Consider the following 25235-nt stretch of genomic DNA (forward strand, 5'->3'; position numbering starts at 1 on the left):
ATTAACGGCAATAAACAGATTTTTCCAAGAGGGGCCAATAGACAAGATAACGCCTGTTCCCCTGTACTATGACACCTAGCGACAACAACCATCAGCATCTTAATAGCCTAGTGATGGGGATTTATTCACCCACTACCATGAGTGAGATACGCTTTTGGAGCATCCCTTGACCAGCAGGTCCATGTACCCTGCTGGTTGCGCAAACACGGGAAACTCACTCACAGTAGTAGACGGTTCTGTGAGGGAAAACTGTTCAGGGTAACAGTGGAATGATAGAATTGTACACAACTTCCATTAGGACGTAAGGACGTTTCTCTCACCACCCACCTTTGCAATAGACACAATGTTGTGTGTATTTAAGTTTCAAACTGGTCATGGGGGGTCCTGAATCTCCCACTCAGGTGCCTTTCCTGACTGTTGAGGTTGTTATGAAATCTGGGAACTTAGACTAAGAGCGCTGACTTTAACTGAAATTTCACAGAAATCTGGTACACAGTAGATAGGAACAAGCGGCGGTACTACCTACAACAACCGTATCAGTTAAAAAACTGATTGAAGTGCACGCCTCTTCAGTGTTTTAGGACAAGAAGATTGATCCTGAGACAGATGTCACCTAGCAAAGTGTTCCACAAGGTGTGACATCAAACAGAAAACTACCAACAAATTACTTTTGCCCTTAAAACCAGGGAGTCGCCCATAAACCTGGAGCACTACACCACAAGCTGCACATAGGCTGCTATAGTATTTCCAAGCACAGGGAGTACATTGGAGTGCACATGACTGTCACCAGAAGCCAGTGCAGCAACTTTACAAGGGGTGTGCAGAATCAAATGTACTAACGCGAGTGCACAAGAATGATGTGAGGTGTTGGGTCACGTTGGCAATGGCAAGTATGTGGGCAGCCATAGGGCAGGGCATCCCCTTATCCAATTAGGATCTTACAGTAAGCATTATGTCTAGTAGCCGACTAGTTTCAGGTAGGTATTGGGAGATCTTATTGGACGCCTGTCAGTGAAAATAACAAACTGAGGCCACCAATAAGGTGCCAGGAACAGGTCACTGCTGCCTAATTTGAAACTATGGTTTCTCATACCCTTACCAACTGATGCCAAAATTTGCCAAAACGAGTTACAATTTGTGGCATTTCACTTCCACCCAGATCCATAAACTGAGTTTTATCTGTCAGAAATAAAAGCAAAAATCATCAGGCAGCACCTTTGTAGTACATTCTCTAGTTTTTATTTGATATTCTTTCAGTTTCACAGTATTTCTGAGCTCAACATTTTACCATCACCAAAGCTTTATTCTGGTTTGCAATCGGGCACCGCTGAAACTTTTGCATGAACATATCCATTTCCTAGAACCTCAGCAGGATTTGGGTGCCTTCGATCTGGACAACAGAAATGGTAGCAAGAGGCCATATAAGGCAATCCAAAGTTGACCGTACACATTACATAAGGTGCACAGATGTGAAGAACCACAAGGAATTCTACAAGTGATACGCTGTTGTTTGGTCCTAATCGTGCAGACAATCTGTCTGATTTCTTCCAGGTCAAAATCCTTCCTTTAATCCCAATCTCTAGTGAGTAGTGGACCAAAATCCTCTGATTTACTATGTTAAATGCTGCTAATTATTTAAAAAAATGTCATATTAATTGACACCTTCTACCATGAGAAGATCATCCAGCACTGAGATAAGGACCAATTCCATACCAAAATGTGGATAAAAAGAAAACAGCTTGTACAGAGTTTCCCTGTCCTAACTTCTGAATCTGATCTCCACATTGAGCAAAGAGGAGAGTCTGAAGGAGTTAGGCTACTGCAGGGTGCATATAAAAAGGCCTAAAGTGCCCAAAATGGGCCCCTTCAGTACCAGTGGCACAATTGCCACTTGCTGGATATGTTGAAGACTTCGGCTATTGATGGAGGTTTTACTTTGACCAAGAGTACTATTAGCTGGCATTCAAGGCAACCACTTTGTTTACAGATGATCACTTTTCACAGAGCATTTCTGTGTGCGGTCTCTGATCTTCTGGGGGGCAGAGATACAGGTTGATCTAGGCACAAGATCCAGATAGCAATCCGTGGGCCAGTAACTGGTGAAACTGTAGCTGATGGGTGGGTCTTCATTACGGAGAGTCCCAACTACAGCCCCAAGGCTGATGCCTCTATGTGCAACCTACCAATAGAGCTAATTACATTTATTTGTCTCCACTTCTTGTATTTGTTCTTGTGTTTCCTGTAATATAGTTCTGGCTCATCTATGAGTATTTTGATGGTCGCACCATTTAACAGATTGAGTGCCGGCTGAAAGCATGAGAGTGGTACTACGTATGTGTAGTCTGAGATTTACGCCAAAATAAGAATGAAGAAATGTAGCCAAGACTGCAATGAAACTCTATGTTTCTATGCATCGGAAATGGTCAAACAGTCTGTGCCAGGTATGGGTAAAGACACAGAACCTAGTCAAATGGCTGGGATTGACATACCTCTTTGCAAGACCTGGTTTTCCATGCTTGAAAGTTTAAGCCATTTTACAATTTAATCATGTACCCCAAGTCAAACTTTTAATTTCCTCCAACCTACTTTTCCCTGTTTCTGTTAGAATGTTTGCTTTCGTCCCGTGCTTTGTCATCCTTCCTGGGATAAGTTATACAATACAAAGGTGCTATACTCAACTGAGGTGCAGATTCCAGTTGTCTGAGAGTACCCCAAAAACCCTAAAGCTGTCGGCTTATTCCTTATAAAAAACATTTAAGAGATCCTTTTTTAATAGGATTCAGTTATTGACCCCTTTGCTGTGGGTACCTTATCCAAGCAGACTGAAAAGGTTGGGTATTTTTGGGGATTTGAATCTTCCGACGATGCTGTTCCCTTATATCCTACATGATTCCAGTAGTTGTGCAGGCAAAATAAGCTGTCATTGTCGAAAAGTTAACACATTTTGCAGTTCTCACTGATTCATGCAATAGACTTTGATCACGACATAGGCAAATATCAAGAGACATCTGCTTTTTAAAGCTGGTGATAGGGATTGTCATAGCAAGTGATAGGTTTGGAGATGGTGTCATACAAGGGAGATGGGATACCCTAGAAGATTTATTCAGCAACAATAGCCTCCTATTCTCCCCGAGAGATCCAAGGTAACCCGATACTGCCTCAAGAAAACTGATGCGGCGTGATTCACTCAAGCCTCCCACTGACTCCTGGGGATCTAAGTATCATGTGAGTGCCTCAAAGAAATTAATACTGGTTGCTTCACCCTAGTCGTCCTCTAAATCCTGGTGATCTAGCTAAATCCAGAGTGCCTCGTGCAGACTGATTTTGCTTGATTCACCCTAGATTTCGTGTGAATCCTGGTGATCTTGGTAATCTGATAGTGCCTCAAAGAAACTGATACTTGTTAATTCACCACAGACTCCCACTGATGGCTAGTGATTTAGGTAACCCCAGAGTGCCCCAAGGAAAATTATACTGGTTAACTCACACTTGATTTCCACTGAATCATGCTGAACTAGGTAACCCTTGGTGCCCCAGGGAAACTGATATTGATTGATTCACCCTAGCCTCCATCTGAATCCAAGTTATTTAGGTAACCCGAAGTAGCCCATGAAAACTGATTGGTTAATTCACTCTAGACTCAGTTTGAATCTATGTTGACTTTCTAACCCGATGATGCTTTGAGGAAACTGGTATTGGCTGATTTACCCTAGCCTCCCTCTGAATCATGGTGATCTAGATAACCCAACAGTGCCTCAAAGTAACTGATAGTGGATCATTCACCGTAGCCTCATAACACCTTCATGCATTCGCACTCTATAATTTCCGTATTGTACCATTTTGAATTTTTGTAATAAATATGTGAAAAAATGTTATTCTGACCATGAACTTACTTATTACGTCTGTTCTTTCTCAAATTAACTGTATTTTGAGATATTGTTGTGTACCTTATCTTGGGATGCATTATCTCATGAAATAAAGGTTTAATACTGTCCCAGATGAAGCCACCTGTGTGTGTGCTAAAGAGGTGTCTTTAGGGGATGCAAGAATTTAGAGGTTCCCTGCGCCCACACAGATGACTCTTATCTCTGGTTATTGAGAGGTTTCCTATGACATTGCAGTGGTGTGGCTTTAACCGTTTCTCTGTGCAGAAGGCATGGTCACCGGCATCTTGAATCGTAGGGGTTTAGGTAATCCAAGAGTTCCTTAAAGAATCTGACACTAAATGATTCACACTATCCACCATCTGAATCCTATTCGTTTTCAGAGCGCCTCATGAAAATTTACTCTGGGTAATTGACCCTAAACTCCATTCTGCTACTGGTGATCTTGGTACCTCGAGAGTGCCTCAAAGAAATTGGTTTTGTGTGACTGGTGGATGATAAATAGTAGGAATTAAGATTGTCTAGCAATGTTCTTCACAGGTGTGTGATCGGGGTTTTTTAAAGTATGATTGTTGTACCCAGTGACCTTAAGTATTGGAGCAGCGTAATTTTAGGCTCCACCCTGTATACGTCATGTATATACATTTATATGCTCACATACAACATTTAAATTCAAAGTGTGGTATAACTTCACTAACGTGTGGTACATTTAAATGTATTAATAATATACAACCATTGCAGTCACTAAGAGTTCATATTTTAGGTTGATCAACTGACTGATGTAATCATATCCATTACAGATTCACATTTAACAATGATTGTCTGCTTCCACTCATACAATACTATAATGTGCATCCATTTTGATTCTCAACTTAACTTGACATTAGGCCTCAGCTGAAATTTTTTGCATTAACACTTTCAGTGGGCTGTTTTCTTTCCTCCGCAAGCGTGATACTGCACTTCTCATTAGTTCGAGAAGGGCTAATTGTTATGTATTAGGCTACTGATAGTGATGTGTGCGAAAAGAAAGTTAACAACAAAAGCAGAGCAATGATGGTGAGAGGAAGCCTCATATTCACGTGTACCAGGTGGATGCAACATCCGAGGTCAATAGATTTGTGCCTCACTACATGGAGATGGGAATTTGGGGAATATGTCGACTCCCCTCAACCTCTGTTACAGGATTAGCTCTCAGTGGTGAAAATGAGCTAAGGATGTTCTGGCAACTGTTAGTTGTACTTTTAATTGGTGTTTCATAGCAAGTTAGACAAACTTCAATCTGACTTCGAGAAGGAACAGATCTATCTCTTCTGGGCTTCTGTGAGTGTAAAGCTTCATGCTGAGCGCTCTTCTTAAACTTCTACTGAAGCTTGACCTCATGCTGACACCTTCTATGGTCCCCTTTAGAAATCTCCATTTGAGTTTTCCGTTTTAGCTTGTGGTTAGATTACAAAAGGAAAGCTTCTTTATGGAACACCTGATTGTGTCGATCTGTTTGCTCTGTATTGTGACTGCTACTATATGGTACCTCATTTTATTACAACTTAACTCACTGGCACACTTTAGTCTCCAAACTGTATTGTTATACCTTTTAAATCTGTTAATTTGTTTGCATATATAACAGTTGGATTCATGTTTTATAATAAACTTTCATGGTTGAAGTAGACGACTCTTCGTCTTCTCTGTGGAGTCATACTAACCTCCCAGAAATGGAAAGGTATTTCTGAGGCTAGCTCCCTTACAACGCTTCAAGTCGACTATCAAAGGTCCATACAACCAGTGGGCTGGGAGATTGAGCTTCAGATATCCATGCTCCACCAGTAGCATAGCTGCAGGCTGAAGCATGATATTGTATAAACAAACACATTCAAATACTTACTGCTAGCTACAAAAATTCCAATTAACTTATTGTAAACATATGTTCAAGGTCCCCCCAGTTGGTCACTATTGTATAACCTCTTTTCTTGTATGCTAAATCCTTTCATAACACTCTTGTGTTCTCTTAAAATATTGGGCCAATGTCAGAGTGGGCCTGATGACATGTCAATACTACGGCAGACGTGGAGTGGAGCACATGGTGACATTCCTAATCTATCACATGTGTGGAGTGAACGGATGGGTACAGCATGTAGCTCAGTTAAGACAATGTCTCTGTGTCTCTCATGGCCTCTTTCTTGGGTGATTTGCTGCTTCAGTAGCACGATGGCTTGGAATTCTTCCCAGAGAAACAGGAGAGCCAAGTGCAGATCAGCATGGCAGCCGCAGCTCCGCCGCCCGTGCAGTAGTACGCCCAGCCAAGCTGGCATGTCCCTGAGTGCAGAAAGGGAAAAATAATAAATAAAATCAGACCTCACTGATCTGAAAATGCTCCCCTTTATGTAGATACATGTATTTCAGCTTTTAATTCTCAGCAGTCAGTAGACACAAATGTTCTATGAGCATAAAGTGTTACTCACTTCTAGTTTTTATACTAGCATTGACAAGCCAATTGGTCTGGTGTGGGTCGCAAGCCTTTTGAAATTGTCAATTAGAGGTGGGTGAGCCAACAAATTAACAAGAAGAGCCGAGCCAGAGGCGAGTAAAGGGTCTGGCTCGGCTCTTAGAGCCTGCACACGAGCTCAGCCATGAAAATATTGTTATGTATGTCATACAACAAACATCACATAAAATATGATAAAATCTCTGAAAATTTTAAAAAGGTGTCTTTCTTTAACATGTGGAAGCTTTGACATTCACGCGTCCCATTATAGCACTGCGCTGAGAAGTACTTATTAAAAGTGATACTTTTTAAACCTGAACCATTGGTGAACTAAGGGGAAAGACAGATTATTACAGAGAAACATTATAGTCTATTAAATCAATCACAATAGTTTTTTGTACAACAGGTATTTATTTCACATATTTGAAAGTGTTCTCGTTCGCGTTAGTGGAAGAAAAAGGAGTTTTAGTCAAATAGAAAATTTGCCTAAGATCACACAAGTTAGGTGGATAAGCCACAAATTGTCCAGGTTTTCTGGCTTCACTTTGTACAAATCAGCCACTAAATTTGTATCTATTTGTCTTTGGTTTTACATTTTTGTGCTTTTTTCTGCAGTTTTTGTATAACGCAAACTTAACTGCCCTTTTCATGAGTACCAGTTACATTACACAAGGTCACAGTTCATTTTTAGGGCGAGAGAGATTAAGAGATTTTCCTGGAATAGTAGGATGTTGAGCCGAAAAAACTCAAATCTGATTTCCCAGTTCCAATGTTGGCAGCTCTGGACATAACACCACATCCTGTGTAGAGGGACAAAAACAGGTAGAAGCCACATGAAAGCTTGGCTCGTAATGAGCTCGATGTTCTAACAGGACCTTGAGCTGAGCCAGGATTCAGGCTCAAGCCTGGCTCAATCTATCAGTGGTTCGCTGTTAGACGGGTCTGCCTTAGGGTGGTCTTCCCCCAAACATTTTGACTGTTTGCCTCATTTTTGCTGAACTGTTTTTGTTGGTTGTAGGACTCTGGGCACTTTACCACTGCGAACCAGAGCTAAAGTGTATGTGCTCACGCCCCTAAACATAGTAACATTGGTTTATTCACAACTGGCATATATAATATTACTCATAAGTCCCTAGTAAAGTCCTCCATATGTCTCCAAGGCCTCTAAATTAAATGCTGCTTGTGGGCACTTAAACATGTCTTAGGCCTACCACTTCACAGCCTGTTTGTGCAGTTTTACTGCTATGTCGAATTGACATTTAAAAACCCTTGCGAATCCTTAGACTCCCCTTTTATTACATATAAGTCACCCCCTAAGGTAGGACCTAGGTAGCAAGGTGCGGTGTAATTAAATGGTAGGGAATGTACTTTTAAGTTTTACATGTCCTGGTAGGGGAAAACGCCCACATTTGTTTTTCACTACGGTGAGGTCAACTCCTTCCATAGATTAACAATGGGGGATTCCTTGTTACATCTAGGTTGTAATTTCTAGTTGGATGGAGGTAGATCTATTTACTATCCCTGGAACTGTAATGATAAATCCTCTTTTATGGTAAAGTCGAATTTGTCATTACAGTTTTAAAAATGCCACTTTTAGAAGGATGCAACATCAGTAGTCTAATCAGAAAGGACAAAGCTAAATGAATTAATTTATCCTAATTTCATTAATCCAACCCAATCGCATCTACTTTGAGGATAGGGGTGAGATATTACTTCTGAAAATACAGAAGAGCATTTATAACATTATGAATTCTCGGCTAAAGAGGGGAAGGGCCAATCTAAGCCTCAACAGCGGGTCTTCATCAGGACTGAGTGACTGAATGGATGGGGGGCAACCTGGAAATATCAATCATCCGGTGAGGGATCTGCAGAATTGATCACATAGATGACAAATGCCAACCGGCTCCTCTACCAAAGGGTATCTAATCAAACCCTTGTATTAAGTGGCCTTGTAGAAAGACTTAAGAGTATGCTCATGCGGAATACCTCAGTGGATCTACATGGACTTGTGGCGTGGATGAAGGCCCCTTAATGAATGAATCCCCTTGAGCTCTCCATCTGTTACAGAGTATATCTCTGACTCACTTGGACGGTGCCGTTCCCCCCCTTTCGCCGGGTTGAAACATCGACATTTTGCACAGCCAAGATTGGATAGTTGGTCCACATATGGGCAAATATGATTGAAATGATTACTCTTTCCCAATGAGATCATTCATATGTTGTATAATATAATGTAAAAAAAATGTAATGTTTTTTCGACCCTTCCATCCGACAAATGATTGTCCAGTCATCCGTGATGTTGAGATTGGACTACACCAGCTCTCTCTACTTGGGGGCCAACAAGACAGAGATTGTGAGACTGCAGAGAGTCCAAAATGTGGCCACCAGAACTTTCCTAGGCCTGCCTAGACGCTGACCCACCTCCACCGCTATTCGTCAGCTTCATTAGCTGCCAGTGGCAAAACGGGTGGAATTCAAGTCTCTCTGCTTTGCGTTCAGGATCCTGAACTCCCCTGCTCCTGGCATTCTGGCTGGCCTGCTCTCCGCCTACGCCCCTTCTCGTCACCTTCATTCAGCAGGTCAACACCTCGCAGTTGTCCCCGGTGGGCGCTCCTTTTGCACTCTGGCAGCTAAGCTGTGGAACGCCCTTCCTGTTCACATCTGGAGTTTAGATAACTACCTGACATTTCGGAAAGCACTGAAAACTCATCTTTTTCCATCTCCCTAGGTTTGGTAGTCCATGCTCTCGGTCTGTTCTCTGTGGCCCTTCGGCCCTCGGGGCTCTCTTTCGCTCGCTCCGATGGTCTCTTTGCTGCTAGCTGCCTTTATTGCTTTTAGCACCAGGACGCCCCTTTGCTGGGGCAGCTGTGCGCTCTACAAATCGGCCTAACCTAACCTAACAGAGGCTTATCTGTAATGAATATGATATATGTAATTAGTCTACTTTCTTTGTTGCTTAACTTCCACGCACAAGCTCTTTTTCTGAGCACTATTTTCATTAATCATTTTTTTGGAGCGACCAAATGTAAATAATGTATTTATACTGTTGATTTTCATATATTCACTTTTTTGATGCATTTACATCTTTGTGTGTGGTGAGAATTGATAATGTTATACACGCTCATCTGTATTTTCAGAAGTAATATCTCACCCTTATCCTCCAGTTAGATTAGGTTGGATTGGATACACAATTACTTTAAAGAGGTACTTTGCAATCCCACTACTTTAACAAAGAGCTGAACTAATAACTTTTTTACTCTGACCTTGTTATGCATTAAAAAGGAAAATGTAGGACTGGCAAAATATTTTTTTGCCCATACGTAATGTCAGTTTAAAACTGCACAATAGGCTGCAGTGGAGGGCCTGAGACATGTTTTGAAAAGCTACTTTAGTGGGTGGCACAAAGACTGCTGCAGTCTCACTAGTGCAAAAACAACAGTTGATAGACAGAATGCAGAACAATGTCAGACATTCAACCCAGTACAGAAATCTGGGCCTAAATCCATCGTTTTTTTGCTCACCATGCCGTTCCAGTTTGAACCCAGCCATATGCAAATCAGTCTTGACCCTGTGCCTCATGGGAACAATGCACCCTGAACTGCCAAGCCAGGTCCTCCCTGGACTGGAAACAAGCATCCTAGGACCAGTTTTGGGGTTTCACCCCGCTTCAGCCAGGATAGCTTGATTCCAGTGGCATGGAGAGCACGGGATCCACGTCTGGGCATAGCCTTCCCACTCGGGGTGACGAATGCAAAAACAACAGTTGATGGGCAGAATGCAGAACAATGTCATACATTCACCCCAGTACAGAGATCTGGGCCTAAATCCATTGTTTTTTTGCTCACCATGCCGTTCCAGTTTGAGCCCAGCCATATGCAAATCAGTCTTGACCCTGTGCCTCATGGGAACAGTTCACCCTGAACTGCCAAGCCAGGTCCTTCCTGGACTGGAAACAAGCATCCTAGGACCGGTTTCGGGGTTTCACCCCTCTTCAGCCAGGATAGCTTGATTCCAGTGGAATGGAGAGCAAGGGACCCACGTCTGGGCATACCCTTCCCACTCGGGGTGACGAATGCAAAAACAACAATTGATGGACAGAATGCAGAACAATGTCATACATTCACCCCAGTACAGAGATCTGGGCCTAAATACATCATTTTTTTTGCTCACCATACCGTTCCAGTTTGAACCCAGCCATATGCAAATCAGTCTTGACCCTGTGTCTCATGAGAACAGTTCACCCTGAACTGCCAAGCCAGGTCCTCCCTAGACTGGAAACAAGCATCCTAGGACCGGTTTCGGGGTTTCACCCCTCTTCAGCCAGGATAGCTTGATTCCAGTGGCATGGAGAGCACGGGACCCACATCTGGGCATACCCTTCCCACTCGGGGTGACGAATGCAAAAATAATAGTTGATGGACAGAATGCAGAACAATGTCATACATTCACCCCAGTACAGAGATCTGGGCCTAAATCCATCGTTGTTTTGCTCACCATGCCGTTCCAGTTTGAACCCAGCCATATGCAAATCAGTCTTGACCCTGTGCCTCATGGGAACAGTTCACCCTGAACTACCAAGCCAGGTCCTCCCTGGACTGGAAACAAGCATCCTAGGACCGGTTTCGGGGTTTCACCCCTCTTCAGCCAGGATAGCTTGATTCCAGTGGCATGGAGAGCACGGGACCCACGTCTGGGCATACCCGTCCCACTCGGGGTGACAAATGCAAAAAAACAGTTGATGGACAGAATGCAGAACAATGTCATACATTCACCCCAATACAGAGATCTGGGCCTAAATCCATCGTTTTGTTGCTCACCATGCCGTTCCAGTTTGAACCCAGCCTTATGCAAATCAGTCTTGACCCTGTGCCTCATGGGAACAGTTCACCCTGAACTGCCAAGCCAGGTGTCACTAGTAGCATTTAATTTACAGGAACTGGGTACATGTAGTACCATTTACTAGGAACGTAAGAGTAAATTCAATGTGCCAATGTTACCATGTTGTAGGGAGAAAGCACAAGCACATTTTGCAGCAGTAAAGTGTGCATAGTCCTAAAGGCCAACAAAAACGGGTTCAGCAAAGGAAGGGAATGAAGACAAAATTCTGTGGACACCCCTGCAGAATGGGCCTGCTCGAACTGCCAATAGGTATGGCTTGAATGATGTGCTGGGTTTTACAGGTCTTGTACAGGGATGTTGGTTAAGGAAATGACAGTCTTTAGAAGGTTCACACCTTCCTGTTAACTTAGGGACAGATTTATCTTTGTGTTGCATTGCCCTTTGCGTCACGCAAGGTAATGCAAGAGAAACACAACACTAAAGTCAGATTTCCCACGCCGTGTAAGGCCACCTTGAAAGGACCTGCGGTGCTCGGTAAATGTGGAGAAACGCAAGGCAGTGCACGTTTCTGCCTTGCGTTACTCTGCCCCATGTAGGAATTCCATTGGTGTAGCGTCGCTGTTCCCAAGCATGCACCCATGGATTTTGGTACATGTAGCATCCTCCTCATCCCGGGTACTCACCAAGGACTACACCACACATGAAGCTTAGTATATCACACGTCTTTCTTCTACTGCATGTAAGCGTGAACTCAACATTCTATACCTGCATTCACTTAACTACGCTTTAATGCGTACGTCACATTTCTACGGAGTCCGTCAGGTGCTGTAAATGTACATCATTACAAACTCACACGACACTCAGTGCTTAATTTGAGCCGGGGCTTTCCGGTGCTCAGCACCGGCAGCTAGTTGTCAACACCATACTTAGAACAGTCTACCACATTGTGGCACTACTCATCTAATTTAGAGATGAGCAGAACAACGGTTCATTAGGAATACAATATACATTAAAATAGTGCTAATACCTGCCTCCCCAGCCATTCCTTTAGCTTTGGGGACCTGGAATAATCTGAACTAATGCATTTACATGCAAGAGAGATGGTTAGTAGTTGTTTTAGCAGTGATGACAAGGGCGATGGGTGGTGCAAGTTGCAGTGGCCTCCTGGTCAGAGCCCTGGCACTTAATATTTTACAAATTAAGCACTGACGACACTACAGTACATTCCCAGATTTATCATGAGTGGTAGTACAGGGAATGAGTCAAAATGCTACGCCTTCCTGTGGGAGGAGGGGGGCATAATGAGGGGAAATATGTTTATTTCTCCTAGTTTTTTCCTCTTTCTATGTGTGCTGCATCATGCAGCTCATACAGAAAGAGGAAAAAGCCAAGAGGATTGTGTTTGTGCATGAAGATGTCCCTTCCTGCACAAAAACAATCCTGCCTACAACGCAGCCATCCTTGCACCATTGTGCAAGGGTGCCGGTGTTGGAGCTAGGCAGCAGTTTGTCGCCAGCGCTGGCAGAGAGCAGGAATGCCCCATATCATGTTAGATAAGGTGTCTTGCTACATTGTGTTGCGTGAATATTTGATCAATCTGGACCTAAGTATTTAAGTTCAGTTTTCTCAATTAATGAGACTGGTGTCTACTTCTTCGGAATGCATCGAGTTGGTTAATGAATGTTCAAAAATGAGGTTTCATGCACAGTCACGGCATTAAGTCGTCAGGTAACCGGACATCACTGTGGATTTTAATTAAGGCTCCTGGTTTTCCATTTAAATTGATTTTTTCATATAAATACAGACTGAGAAATATTTTTCCTTTGTCTGTATTTATGAATAGAAAGGGAAAAATGGCAATAAATATCTTTTTAACATTGCTGATGTTTGCGAGGTGAAGACGAGAGTGCAGGCTGGGAGAGTGCTTATGCGATTTCAGCTGAGCCCGTAACAAACGATGACGTTAAGGGGCCATCTGGCCTCCTTTTGGTTAAATATCCTGGCTAGGAGCTATGAGGGTGCAGAGTGCGGTAGGCAGACACCTAAAAGCAATTGACGGAAAACAAATGTACACAGCTCAACACTTCACAGGTACTTAACAGAGGCAGCTTTTGACTTTATTCAGTCCCTGGAGCCACGAGATATGCATGCACTGTGGGAATGTTAGATGTGCTGGTCTGTCCCAGTATTTACACAATTAACAATTTAAATACCACTATTTTGTATTATTTCTTCTACAGAGCTACTCATCCCAATGAAGGGTGTCAGAGCACTTTACATCACACATTATATATTGACAATAAATCATATGTCTGTAAATCAATGTGCAGGATGTGTTACATTAGACAGTGCGGGCTACAAGGTCCTTCATAGCTCAATGTGCTATATTAGAAGGATTGCAATTTATTAACTGCCTGTAGCAAAAGGATCTCTTTGTTAAAAGCAGTAACCCATTTACAAATCTACATAAATCTATCTAAACCTACAACAACCAAGTGCGCATTGCCTATTTAAATCAATGTGAACAAATACTAGCTGCAGTGTCTTTTTGTTGCTTGAGACAAAAACAAATGTGGATAAATACAAATAAAATGACCCAAAAATAAATATAGATAGAAAAGTTAAAAAAAAAAAACCTTAAAACAGGAATCCCTAATTTTAATACAGAGCAGAGAAATTCAAAGTTGTTTTCTTTGCTGAGTTTCTTGCACAGATAACAGTAAGCAGTCCTCAGCTGGGCCAGTGTGCACAGCCATACTGTTGAATGTGTTGGTCTAACAGGTGTCTACTTCCAACAGAAATCAAACTAACCTTAGCCCTTCTTGGCAGGGGCATCTTTTGAGCCTTCCCTTCCTGGTCTTCAGGCTCTTCTATTGTGACCTCCTAGTTTCAATAATGTAGTCCACAGTCATCTTCATAGTCACAAGAGGTGGAGTCCCAGATGTCAAACTGGTCCAAATCCACACACAAAGGCAGTTTACGGTGTGGTGGACTTTGTACGTTTACAAAATGTGGGACAGGGACAGAGAACGTGGACATTAGAAGGAGGTGGTCTTTCTTTTTGCACTGAGTATCATTTGTACATCAAGTTGCACATAATTGTAAAATATTTTGTAAGTAACTTTCAACCTTTGAAGGCTTTGAAACTTTCTAACCTTGAAAACTTGCAACCTGGTAAACTGACACAAAACTTCTTCGGTGAAGAGTAAATGCTTGCCAGGGTGGAAACATGGTGCGAAATCTCCAATATTTCCAATGGGTCTTAGGAAACGAGTTTCCTCGTCGGAAAAATATCAGTTCAATGGTTAAAAAGAATAATTTGTGCTAATGTGCAATGCTGCATCACTAGCTCTTGCTGGATTTTCCACCACGACGGAAATTCTGCATTAGTAATTTATCGGTATTGGTGGGCTCCTAGAGGCGCACGTATCCGATTCCGTCTAATCGGGAGCCTAGTTTCTAATTTCTGTGACCTTTTAAAGTTGTTCTTTGGTGCCCTCTGCTGGGAGAACATTATTTGTTTCATGTAGTAGTCGAAATGACGAAGAGCATATATTGAAAGGAAAACCAAAACGTCATTATTTCTTCACTTGAAAATGCAGGTAGAGAAAATCTGCATGTAATTTCCCAGATCTACACTATGGGCCACGTGTATAAAACGTAGAAATCGCGATTCTTACCGAATCGCAATTAGGAAAGAGCAATTTCTAATATAAGAACACATACAAATATTAGACAGTGATTCCTAATGGGCCGCAAATCGACCTACCTCATGATTATTAATGAGGTAGGATGCAGTTTACAACCCATTGTTAATGAAAACCATCAAAGGGATGGTGAACTACTGAGGTCAGCAGACCACCTTGCCTGTGATTGCTTTTAAATAAAGCAATCTTTCTTTCTTTTAAATGTAGCCTGTTTTCCTGAAAGGAAAATCTGATGTGTTTAAAAAGAAAAAAAGTGTAACTTGGAAGTTTCATTTTTAAGAGTAGGCGGTGGTCCGCTGGGACACTCCATGCTCTAAATTTATTTTTAATTTTTCATTCTCAAAGGGCAAGGGGCCTCGCTGGAACCTCTTCCCATTTGCGAATGGGTTACCTCCTCATTCAAGGAGTCGGAAAGGCAGGGCCGGCTTTAGGGCGGTGCGAGCGGTGCCACCGCACCGGGTGCTGGCTTCCTGGGGGCGCCGTGTTTGAAAGTTTATTATGCTTTTAAAGCACCTGCTGCAGCGTTTCTTTCCCCTGGCAATTACCAGGCCTCACATAAATGTCAAGATAACTCGTGTGATTAATTATCTTCCTGGAGAGAGATTGGCGTTTTGTATAGTTGAGGTTTTGACTTCGGTGAAGTTAGTGCAGAGGGTTAATATGCCTGCTGCAAAGAACGTGTACCAAGTAGATTAGAGTGCCTATGATGTAAACAGATCAGCAGGTTACTGCTTTCAAAAGAGACATCCTTTTGTTACTTGCAATTTACAACTTAAAGTCCTGATATAGAATAGTGAGCTATTAACTTTCATCCTAGAACTGCATACATACTGCAAAGTATACATTATTAGAGCATTGATTAATGTTGCAAAAAGGGATAAATTGGCTAGAAATCGATTCTTATTATTAAAGAAAACTCCCAACTATGCTGTTTCTTTTTCGACTCTAAGTTTGTGCTTCTCCACATCAAGCACTCTTAAACTATAGTGCCTACCAGTATGGATGACATGTGACTCCTACACTTTCAGTCTTTTGGCTTATGTAGCATTTCCTAAACACTGATTTACACACGCATGATTGATTGTCTCTGTGTAATGTGTGTGTGATGCAAAGTGCTCGGACACCCTACACTGGTATGAGTGGCGCTATATAACTAATTCAATACATCTGAGAGAGTGTGATTATGGAGACTTGGTCACTGTTAAAAGGGTGGTAGTGAGAGAATCCGTGGTGGAGGTGGTCATTGGGGGGGCACCAACAAATATTGTCGCACAGGGCGCCACCAGCACTAAAGCCGGCCCTGCGGAAAGGTGTTAAGGTTTTGCGACCTGAATTTAGTTGCAAAACATTAATACATCTCATTCAGATTCTGTATTTGGAAGGGACGCCCAAAAAACACCCCTTCTAAATACCAAATCGCGAACACAAATTGCAGGTTGTGCTTTGAACATATGTAAAAGTATTTTTGCGATTGGAAGCTTTGTACATATGGCCCATAATTAAGTAAGTAAAAATATTTCTAAAGCCCAACGTATGCCGAGGCGTCTTGGGGCTAAAAAGCAATGCTTCAACTAGGTTGGGTGAAGAATTACAAATACTTAGGGGGAAAAAAACAGGTTTTAGACAACTTCCTAAAAGAGCTTCTGTTAGATTGAGATCTGAGGGAGGACGGCAAGGCATTCCAGAGTTTACCCGCCAGGTGGGAGAGGCTCCTGCCTCCCTACTTAGCCATTCTGATCCTAGGGATGGTGACCTGACGAGCATTAGCAGACCTTTTAAGTAGCGTTGGAGGACATACCAGACGAAATGTTTCTGGAGTTCGCATGGCTCACCACCATACAAAGCCCTGCGAACCATACAGAGTGCTTTGAATGTAATCCTCTCTTGGACTGGCAGCCAATGGAGGTCCTTGATACTGTTGGATTTGGGGCTGGATTTAGGAATTTTCAGCAGCAATCGGGCTGCAGCGTTCTGCGGAGACGGGAGTTTTGACTGCAAACATTTGTCAATTCCTAGACACAGAGCATTACAATAATCTATCCTGGACAAAATCAAGGCGACTATCACAGCTTTTTGCATCTCCAGAGGAATAAAAGGGTAAATCTTTCTTAGGATTTCTAAAAGGAAAAAGCACGAGGATGTGATGTGATTGGCCTGTTCTTAGAAACAGAGCTGATTAAAAAACAGAACTCACAGATTGCTTCCTTTATTTACAGGATCAGGATGCGGTCCAGCGTCGGCATGCCACCAGGAATCATTCCAGAAAGAGGGGCCGTTCCCAAACAGTATCACCTCCGTTTTATCTGTGTTCAGCTTTAGGGAGTTTTCATGCATCCACCTAGTGTCATGCGCCAGACAGTTGTTACTGACGTATTCGCTATAACTATCTGCGTGTTGTCCACGTAAGATATAAATGTTGAATAATGTAGGGGACAACAATGAACCTTGAGGAACTCAACAGGAAAGGGAAAACGAGTCCGAGGTGAAAGCTCCCCAAGTCACCTTCTGCTCTCTATGAGAGAGTAAAGTGGTGAGCAGGGTTAATGCTGTTCCTTTTATTCTCACTGTCTCTAGCCGCATAATACCAGATGCCCATATACTGCCCTCACTAGGAAATCTGGTTTACTGAGGAAAATAGGCACCACAGTTTCGACCTCTCCTAACCATGCTCAGCAAACTGGTTGTAAAAAAATGTTTTACTTTCACCACGTAAACCATAAATGAATGACCACACTTGTGTGCCGCAGTTCTACGATTCGGATACATCAGCTAATTACCTGCAACAGGTCAAAACTTCAGAAAAGGAAGTCGCTTCTAGCACAAAAGAACAAACAAAGGGCAGATCTTGGTAAAGTTCTGTACAATGAATGGTATGTCGACCTGGGAAAATCATTTGCATTGAGCATCGGTTTCCCGAGTGTCCCTATCATATTGTTAGATGTAGACATGGTCACTGGAATTATGTGATTTTGCTGCTGCTGCTGCCTTTTCTGCATAGTTTTGGATTTGCCGCCTGTGCCACATAATCCATCATCTGCTGCATAATCTGCCAATTTTAGGAAATTTATTTTTCTAGTTTAAATGGATCAAAAGTTATTAAAAATGAAGCAGCATGTGTTGTTGCACAGTGAAAGGACCAATGCAAAGTTTAACTGGTCATCTTTCCGTAGTTAATTGCGGTATGTGGTTATCAGGCGGGTTCTAATGAGGTGAAACCTTTGTCTAGATAGTTATAATATGCGTAAAGATGACAAAATAATGAGGCAATGCTATCAATGTGCTGCATTATGCCACATAATTAGTCTTTTCTTGCCACATACTTAAGTAAACCGTGCTGCATAATTGTGTCCTCCCTACGGCATAATTCCAGTGGACTTAGATCTTTTTCATGCACAAAGTGATGTGTGTTATTAATGATGCATGCATGACTCTAGGTGATGATATTAGTAGTAATAATATTAATAATATGTATTTTATTGATAATGTACTTCATATGCACTTGTGATATATCTAAACGCTTTAGTGAGTGCCATTAAGGCCCATTTTTAATGCTTGGGCACTATTCAACCTTGATTGTGTTAGTGAAGATGTGTTAGTCAAAGTATTTTTTATTTTTGCAATTATTAGTTTTACATTTGTTTAGTAAAATTAATAAATACCTATACAAGCATCACAGCTAGAATCGAACACACTAATTAAAACAGATCAGATTTCAATTCTGATACAGTAGAATTATGCATATAGATCTCTCTCATTATAATGCACAATAACTGACAGATAAAAATGTTATCACTGGCCTTCATTATCATTCACTTTCTTTCAATTTATCTAATACTACTTGCTTCAATAACCAGGTAATGCTGTCTAAATGTTCTAAGGATTCCCTTCTACTTATGGTTTACCCAGTCTGCGTAGAGCAGTAGAGGAAGAGATGTACCTTTTATTTTGGGCCGAGAGGAGGGGGAGAGCGAACAGGTGCGACTATCCTTTGTTACCCCCCCATAACCTCCCTCGTGGATTCCTTCACTACCACCCTCCAATGATGCCCCTCATCTCTCCTTATGAGTCATGTAAGTTTGCAATTCAATGTATAGAAAACATATGTCATCCATACTTGCAGGCAGCATGTGTTAAGGGTACTTGGTCTGGAGAAAGAAGGGGCAGATTATCTAGGTTTTTATGATGTGCAGTAACCAAAGTTGCAATGAAAAGGAGAGAGAGAGAGAGGGCACAGCGGCATCATATCTACTGAGGTGTGGCGCTGTTGCTCTCTCCTCTAATGCTGGCACACTTTAGTGTGCCTCGCGCCAATGTACACACCCTTGCCCCCTAGTGAAAGTGTTTGTGTGATGCCAAGCTTAGGTTTTATACTTGAAGTGTACTCTTCCAGGTCACAATTCTATGCTTTGACAAAGTTGAACACCTTACCACCTTGTATGTGTGCAGAATGGTGTTGCGCGCATGCAAAATCAGAACGGTTTGGAGAAAATATGTATTTTCTCCAACTTAAAACCTGCCTTGAGGAGGCGTACATTTATTACACTAATCCCTTTCCACTTCAGTTAGTAGGTCAGGATTAGCGTCACAATCCATGGGTGAGTGCATGGAAACATTCATGCACAACCCATTGTATGCCTCTGTGACATAAAGTACTGCATAGTGCTACCTTGTGTTACTTTAGGGTTATTGCATAAAGCAATTCCGGATTCGCACAGGAAAGTAGACCCCAAAACAACACTCTGTAACAGGTTTGCATAGTTTTGTGATGCACACCAGGCACAAAGAATTAGAAAATCCACCACATAAACACAACACAATGATTGGTGTGCTATACTACTAAAATTGTATTGCTATGCAAAGGAACCCTTTTTAGCAACCTTAGAACAATGAAAGATTGAGGGGAAAATAATAAGGTTTTAAACCAGTGCCTATTTGCTTGCAGCGCTTTGATGCCAAATCATAGATCAATGTGCTATATTAGGAGGATTGTTACTTATGAACTCCAACTAACACAAGAATATTGTGGCAAAAGCAAAGCAATAACCCACTGAACTATCTACATAAAATACGAATCTGTAATCTGCAGATCAAATCTTGTGTTTTGCAGCAGGAACATTAACCCTCTATGCTACTATACCATGAGTCAACTGCTCCATCAAGTGCATTAACCACCAGAGGTATCATGCTGTTGTAATCATCCTTTAAAAACGCCACGCACACAAGGATCTCCGCAGGCTGCTCTTATCTCGGTTCAGCTTCTCATGCAGAGGGCGCTCCCTTGATCATGCCGCCCAGTGAAATGGCTCTGGTAGCACCACCCTAAACCCATCACTGCGCAGCCTATAGGATTACATATGCGAGAACACTGCAAGAATTCACACCAAATGTTCCGTTGGATAAAACTGAGATCTAAGAGTCACATTCCGTCTATGAGCATTACCCAAAAATGTCCACCAGAGAACACTCCTGCACTAGATATGAAAACATCAACAAACAGTAGAGTCTTTAAACTTCTACATTGACACACTCAAATGCTTTCAATTTACCCAGCACTCTTCTGTGTGATTCCAGTCACATCTCCAAGGGGTAAGCAGGTCTATCTTTCCCTGCTTCCTGCTACCACAAAGAGTCTCACAAGTTTGTTTTTTTAAGTTGGGAAGTCAATCTTGGTCTCTTCTAGAGCACTCCTGTCTTTAGGACAGGCTTCCAGGTACAAAGGTATCTCTCCAGTCAGGGCACGCCTAACCTCCAGTCCCAAGTGGTCAGCAGTGCCTTCCTCAGACCAGGGAGGCGGTTCATCTGTTCTGTTTCTGTAGCAGTAACAAGAGGTCAACGACTTGACCCCTATAGAGCAGTGCCAATCCCCAGGTACCAGAAGACGTCAGGAGTCCTTCAAGTATCTTTCCTCGGTAGTCTGGAAAGATTTTTATTTTTTCAAATGTTTCTTGCCAGGTCCAGAAATGTTCTAAGGGGAAGGTGAGAAGGTACCAGTCTTATCTCATGCACTGGGCAGTGATAGGCGTCGTTTCTTGGTTTACTGCATTCCTTCCCACCAAAAGGTCCCAGCCGTGCACCTAGAGGAGCCCTGGCCTTCCCTTACCAACCCTCCTATCGAGATGTAGTGTCCTGCCCTCTGTTAGTGCTGAAACTGGCTTTCCCTCTGGCTAGTGATGGAGCCAGAAAGTCTAGACAGGCTCTGGGAATGGATGGTAGCATTCATAGCAGTTCCTGACATTCCCATTTGGCATTTCCAAGTGAAAGGAAGAGCTGTGAAAGTAGCCCTTTGTTCTGCCAGCTCATCCCATCCCACTTCCAGGTGGCTGATCCGTGCTGCCACCTCTTGTTGATAACACTCCTGCCCTGTTGCAGCCAGAGGCCAAGCCATTGTCTTACCCGAGGAGAATCATTATCAAGCCAGCCGAGGACATGTATTCGGCTCCTGGGGCAAGACCGAGAGGAAAGCCAGTGCTAAACCAGTTTACTCTTAGGAAGAACAAAATTCACTTTCCTAAGGTTACTTTTCTGCTAAAGTTATCAATAATCTACTTTCAGAGGTATGAAATATTGATATTATTCATACCTCTGCTTGTTCATGGATATGCAGCATTACCCACAGCAAAAACAACTGCTGGGTAATTGTTTGCTATGTGTACTATGCCACATTTTAACATATTATACATCTTATATCTTGTGGACCAACAAGACAAACTTTAGGGGTGTCTTAGATTAATACACATATACGTTTCTCGGTATGGCACAGGCGCTTTTCCTTGCATGTCTTATTGCAGTGTTTTAAACTGCAGCCCATCCAGATCAAAATGGTCATCGGTGCAGCCATATATTTTTGTGATGTGTGTGCAAGAAATACACACTGGAGACCACTTATGTAACTTCCATGCCACTGGTACATTGCTTGTGCCATCTACCATGCCTGGGTAGTTAAGTATGCATATTAGGTTAAAACAATGCATACAGAATGTTTTAGGAGGAAACCACAGACATTATGCCACTGTCAGCAGTGAAATGGCTATATAGGCCTAAAGCCAGCAAAACCAGGTAAGCAAAAGTAGGGAGACCACAAAAAAAAAATGATTTCCTTTCTTACACACATGCGGTGTGTTGTGTGTTGTGATTGCTACAGGTCCTAGTTCGAGCCAACAAAGGAGTTTTCTTCCTGCCACCTTCTCTGGGTGCACCTAGGCCCCTTTCAGTGTCATCTTCACACGGTTTTGGATAGAGCAGTGTCTGCGTCAGTGTCTTCTCTCCAAAACTCCCTGTTTCGTCCAATATCCTCTTACGATACATCTCTGATCTCTGTCCCTGCCATTGCCCGCCCTGGATGCCGCTCTGTGTCTGCCTGTGTCCTCTCTGGATACAGTTCTGCATCTGACACTTTGTCACTCTGGGTTGACCTCTGTCCTTGCCAGTGTCCTCCTTTGATACAGCTGTTCCCCATAGTCGGACCCTTCTAGATACACCTCTGTTCCTGCAAATGTCTTCCTTGCATACAACCCTGCCCCTTCCAGTGTCCTCTTTGGATACACCTCTTTCCTGCCCATGGATACAGCTCTATCCCATCCACTGTCCACTTTAGATATATTTCTGCCCCTGTCTGTGCCCTTCCAGAATACAGCTCTGTCCCTGTCTGTGTCCTCCCTTGATACAGCTCTACCTCTGACATATTGCACTAAAGATATATCTCTATCATTGGAAATGTCTTCCGTGGAACTCTGTACCTGCCTGTGTCGTCTCTGGATACATCTCTGTCCCTCTCAGTGTTCTGTCTGTGTACAGCTCTACTCCTTAGTCTGTCCTCTTTGGATACACCTCTGTGCCTGCTAGTGCCCTTTATGTATACAGCTCTGTCACTGCATTTGTCCTCTCTGAATACAGCTCTCTGTCGTTTCTGGTTATAAATCTGTCGGAGCCAATTTCTTCTCTTATTACATCTATTTTTCTGTCAGTACCAGAAGTCCTTGATACAGATCCTTTGAAGTCTGGAACAATAAGCCCACAACAGAAAACAGACCTGACAAATTACAACAGCAAAGTGCAAAATTCAATAAGTGGCTAATGAGAGAAGTGAAGGGTTCCATAAGTGTCCGTACAGTTTAATGCTGGCATGAAACCCAACGTAGAGCTCATATGTATGCTTTCATTCTGCAGGCCTCATTTTACAGTACATTAGTACTACAAAATGCTATTCACAAACCTACATGCGGAGGTTTCGCTTCTACTTTCCTTTTCTGTGCAGAGATCCTCACTTCAGAAGTAAAATTACGTTTGAGTAGTAAATGTGGGAAGAACAGAGGGGCGTTGCAGGAAAATGGGGTATAGTACTACAAAATGGACGGGATCAGGGAGAAGTAAGGAGGGGTGTAGAAAGGGACATGCACCCACTCACAAAAGAGTAAGCCCATTCCTATTTAAAGTTACTGCAGCCAAAAGGACTGCAAATAGTTGTAAATGTACACAAGCTCAGACCTGGAGTAAAGCCAGCACCGCACATAGCCAGCCACTGGCAATGCTACACATTCCCAGAGAAAATAATGTAGGTAGGCACTTAAAACGAAACCCCATAGGAAATAATGTTATGTTTTACTTAAATGGTTTAAACTAAATAAAAAATGCAGATACATTTAATGTAATGCTACAGAATTATCTAAAAGCAAAACATATTTTCCAAGATGACCTTAATGCATTAAATTCAGAATTTTAGTCCTCAAGGTGCTAGGTGGAACTTTCCTATCACCTTGTTGCAGGAACCTATATTTATGAACGGAAAGTTCCCAAACGTTTTTACAAACTTCATACAGTACTCATTTATTTGGCTACCCAACTTGCGTATATTCCTTAACTTTGTTCAATACATAGTCATTACCAGACCTTGTTCCATTCTTCTTCTAAGAGGGCACAGACATTTGCATTTTCAACTGAAGCTACATAATACTCATTCAATTCATTCCATACATGCAGAAAGACCTGCTAAGGAAGTTCGCAACTTTGTTCTGCGTTCCTGGCACATATTCCACTGTATAGTTATAATCAAGTAGGCTTAAGGACATCTGACAATACGTGCTGTTGCTTTTAATAGTCTAGACTTAGTGAGAACCTTAGTTAGTGGTTTATGATCTATGTGAAGAATGGAACCATGTCACACACATAATGTCTGAATTTTTCCACTCCCCATGCACACCCAAGCATTTTATGTTCAAGCACTGAAAATATTTCTTCAGAGGATAACAGACAGCACATTGCAAAAGACAAAACACATTCCCATTCTTCTGAAATTTGTGAAAGCATTGCTTCCAAACCCTTCCTACTAGCATCAATCACTTAGCAAACTGAAGGCTCAAGTTCCTGTAGGGAAATAAAGTATTGCAATTTTTTCACTTTTACTATACACAAACTCTTTTTGTAACTCCTTATTCCAAGGGAACTCACAAAGGTTCTCGAGCAGCTCTGTTAGTTCGTACGTCTTACTACCAAACCCCTTCACAAATTTAGAGTAGAATTCCACAAACCCTAGGAAAGATCTCACCTCATTATAACATGAGGCCGCCGGGGCCTCTCTAACAGAAATGAAAATTTCCTTCTTCAGCTGTATCACTGCTCCACTGACCTCGTGGCCAAGGTATGTGAAAGATTTTACTTCAACTTTGCACTTCCTCAATTCAGCAGTCAGTCCCCTTCCCTCAAAATGCTTAAAACCTTCCATGGCTTATTGTTGTGATCTTCATTTTTCCTCCCCATAACAAGTATGTTGCCCTGAAAAAACAGAACTCCTGTAATGCTCTTGAATAGTTGATGCATCAACTTCTGAAACACAGCAGCCACAGAGATTAGCCCAAATGGCATTCTCACAAATCTAAAACAACCAAACGGGGTCAAAAAAGCTGTCAGAACCCAACAATGTGGATTCAGGGTCACCTGATGGTAGGCCGAGGTGAAATAAATAGTGGAAAACTCCTCCTCACACTTAGTGCAAGCAATTAGTTTTTGGTAAAGGAAATTTGTTAGAGGCAATGTTCCTCCTGATTCCTATTAAGGTCCCTAAAGTCCACACGTAAACACACCTAGCCAGAGGCCTTTCACACAACAACCACAGGGGCTAACAATTCTTTACTTTCCACAGGTCCATTATACCACTCCGCAACATGTTTAATTCAGACTGTACCTCAACTCTAACAATAAAAGATATGTTCCTGACTTTATGACACACTGGTTTTGCCCCCACCTTCAATAACATTTTGTGGGAAAACCTACTTGAATTTCCCAACATTGCCAGAAAACACTAGGGAACACTTTTCCATGTGCACACCCCTC

At 42.3% G+C, this 25235-nt stretch overlaps 1 protein-coding gene across 2 annotated transcripts in view; it reads right to left on the reverse strand.

Annotated features, from left to right (window-relative positions):
- Positions 1-1225: 1225 nt before the first annotated feature.
- The window catches only part of LHFPL1 (LHFPL tetraspan subfamily member 1), a 222043-nt gene continuing 198033 nt past the window's right edge, over positions 1226-25235 (reverse strand). For both annotated transcript variants that reach the window (XM_085608215.1, XM_085608216.1), the window contains exon 4: positions 1226-6194. In XM_085608215.1, the coding sequence (XP_085464341.1) occupies positions 6076-6194 (119 nt within the window). In that variant the 3' untranslated portion in view covers positions 1226-6075. The remainder of the gene's footprint in view (positions 6195-25235) is intronic.

This window comes from Triturus cristatus, chromosome 5_2 (assembly GCF_964204655.1).
Source record: "Triturus cristatus chromosome 5_2, aTriCri1.1, whole genome shotgun sequence".
In the NCBI taxonomy this organism is placed as follows: domain Eukaryota; kingdom Metazoa; phylum Chordata; class Amphibia; order Caudata; family Salamandridae; genus Triturus; species Triturus cristatus.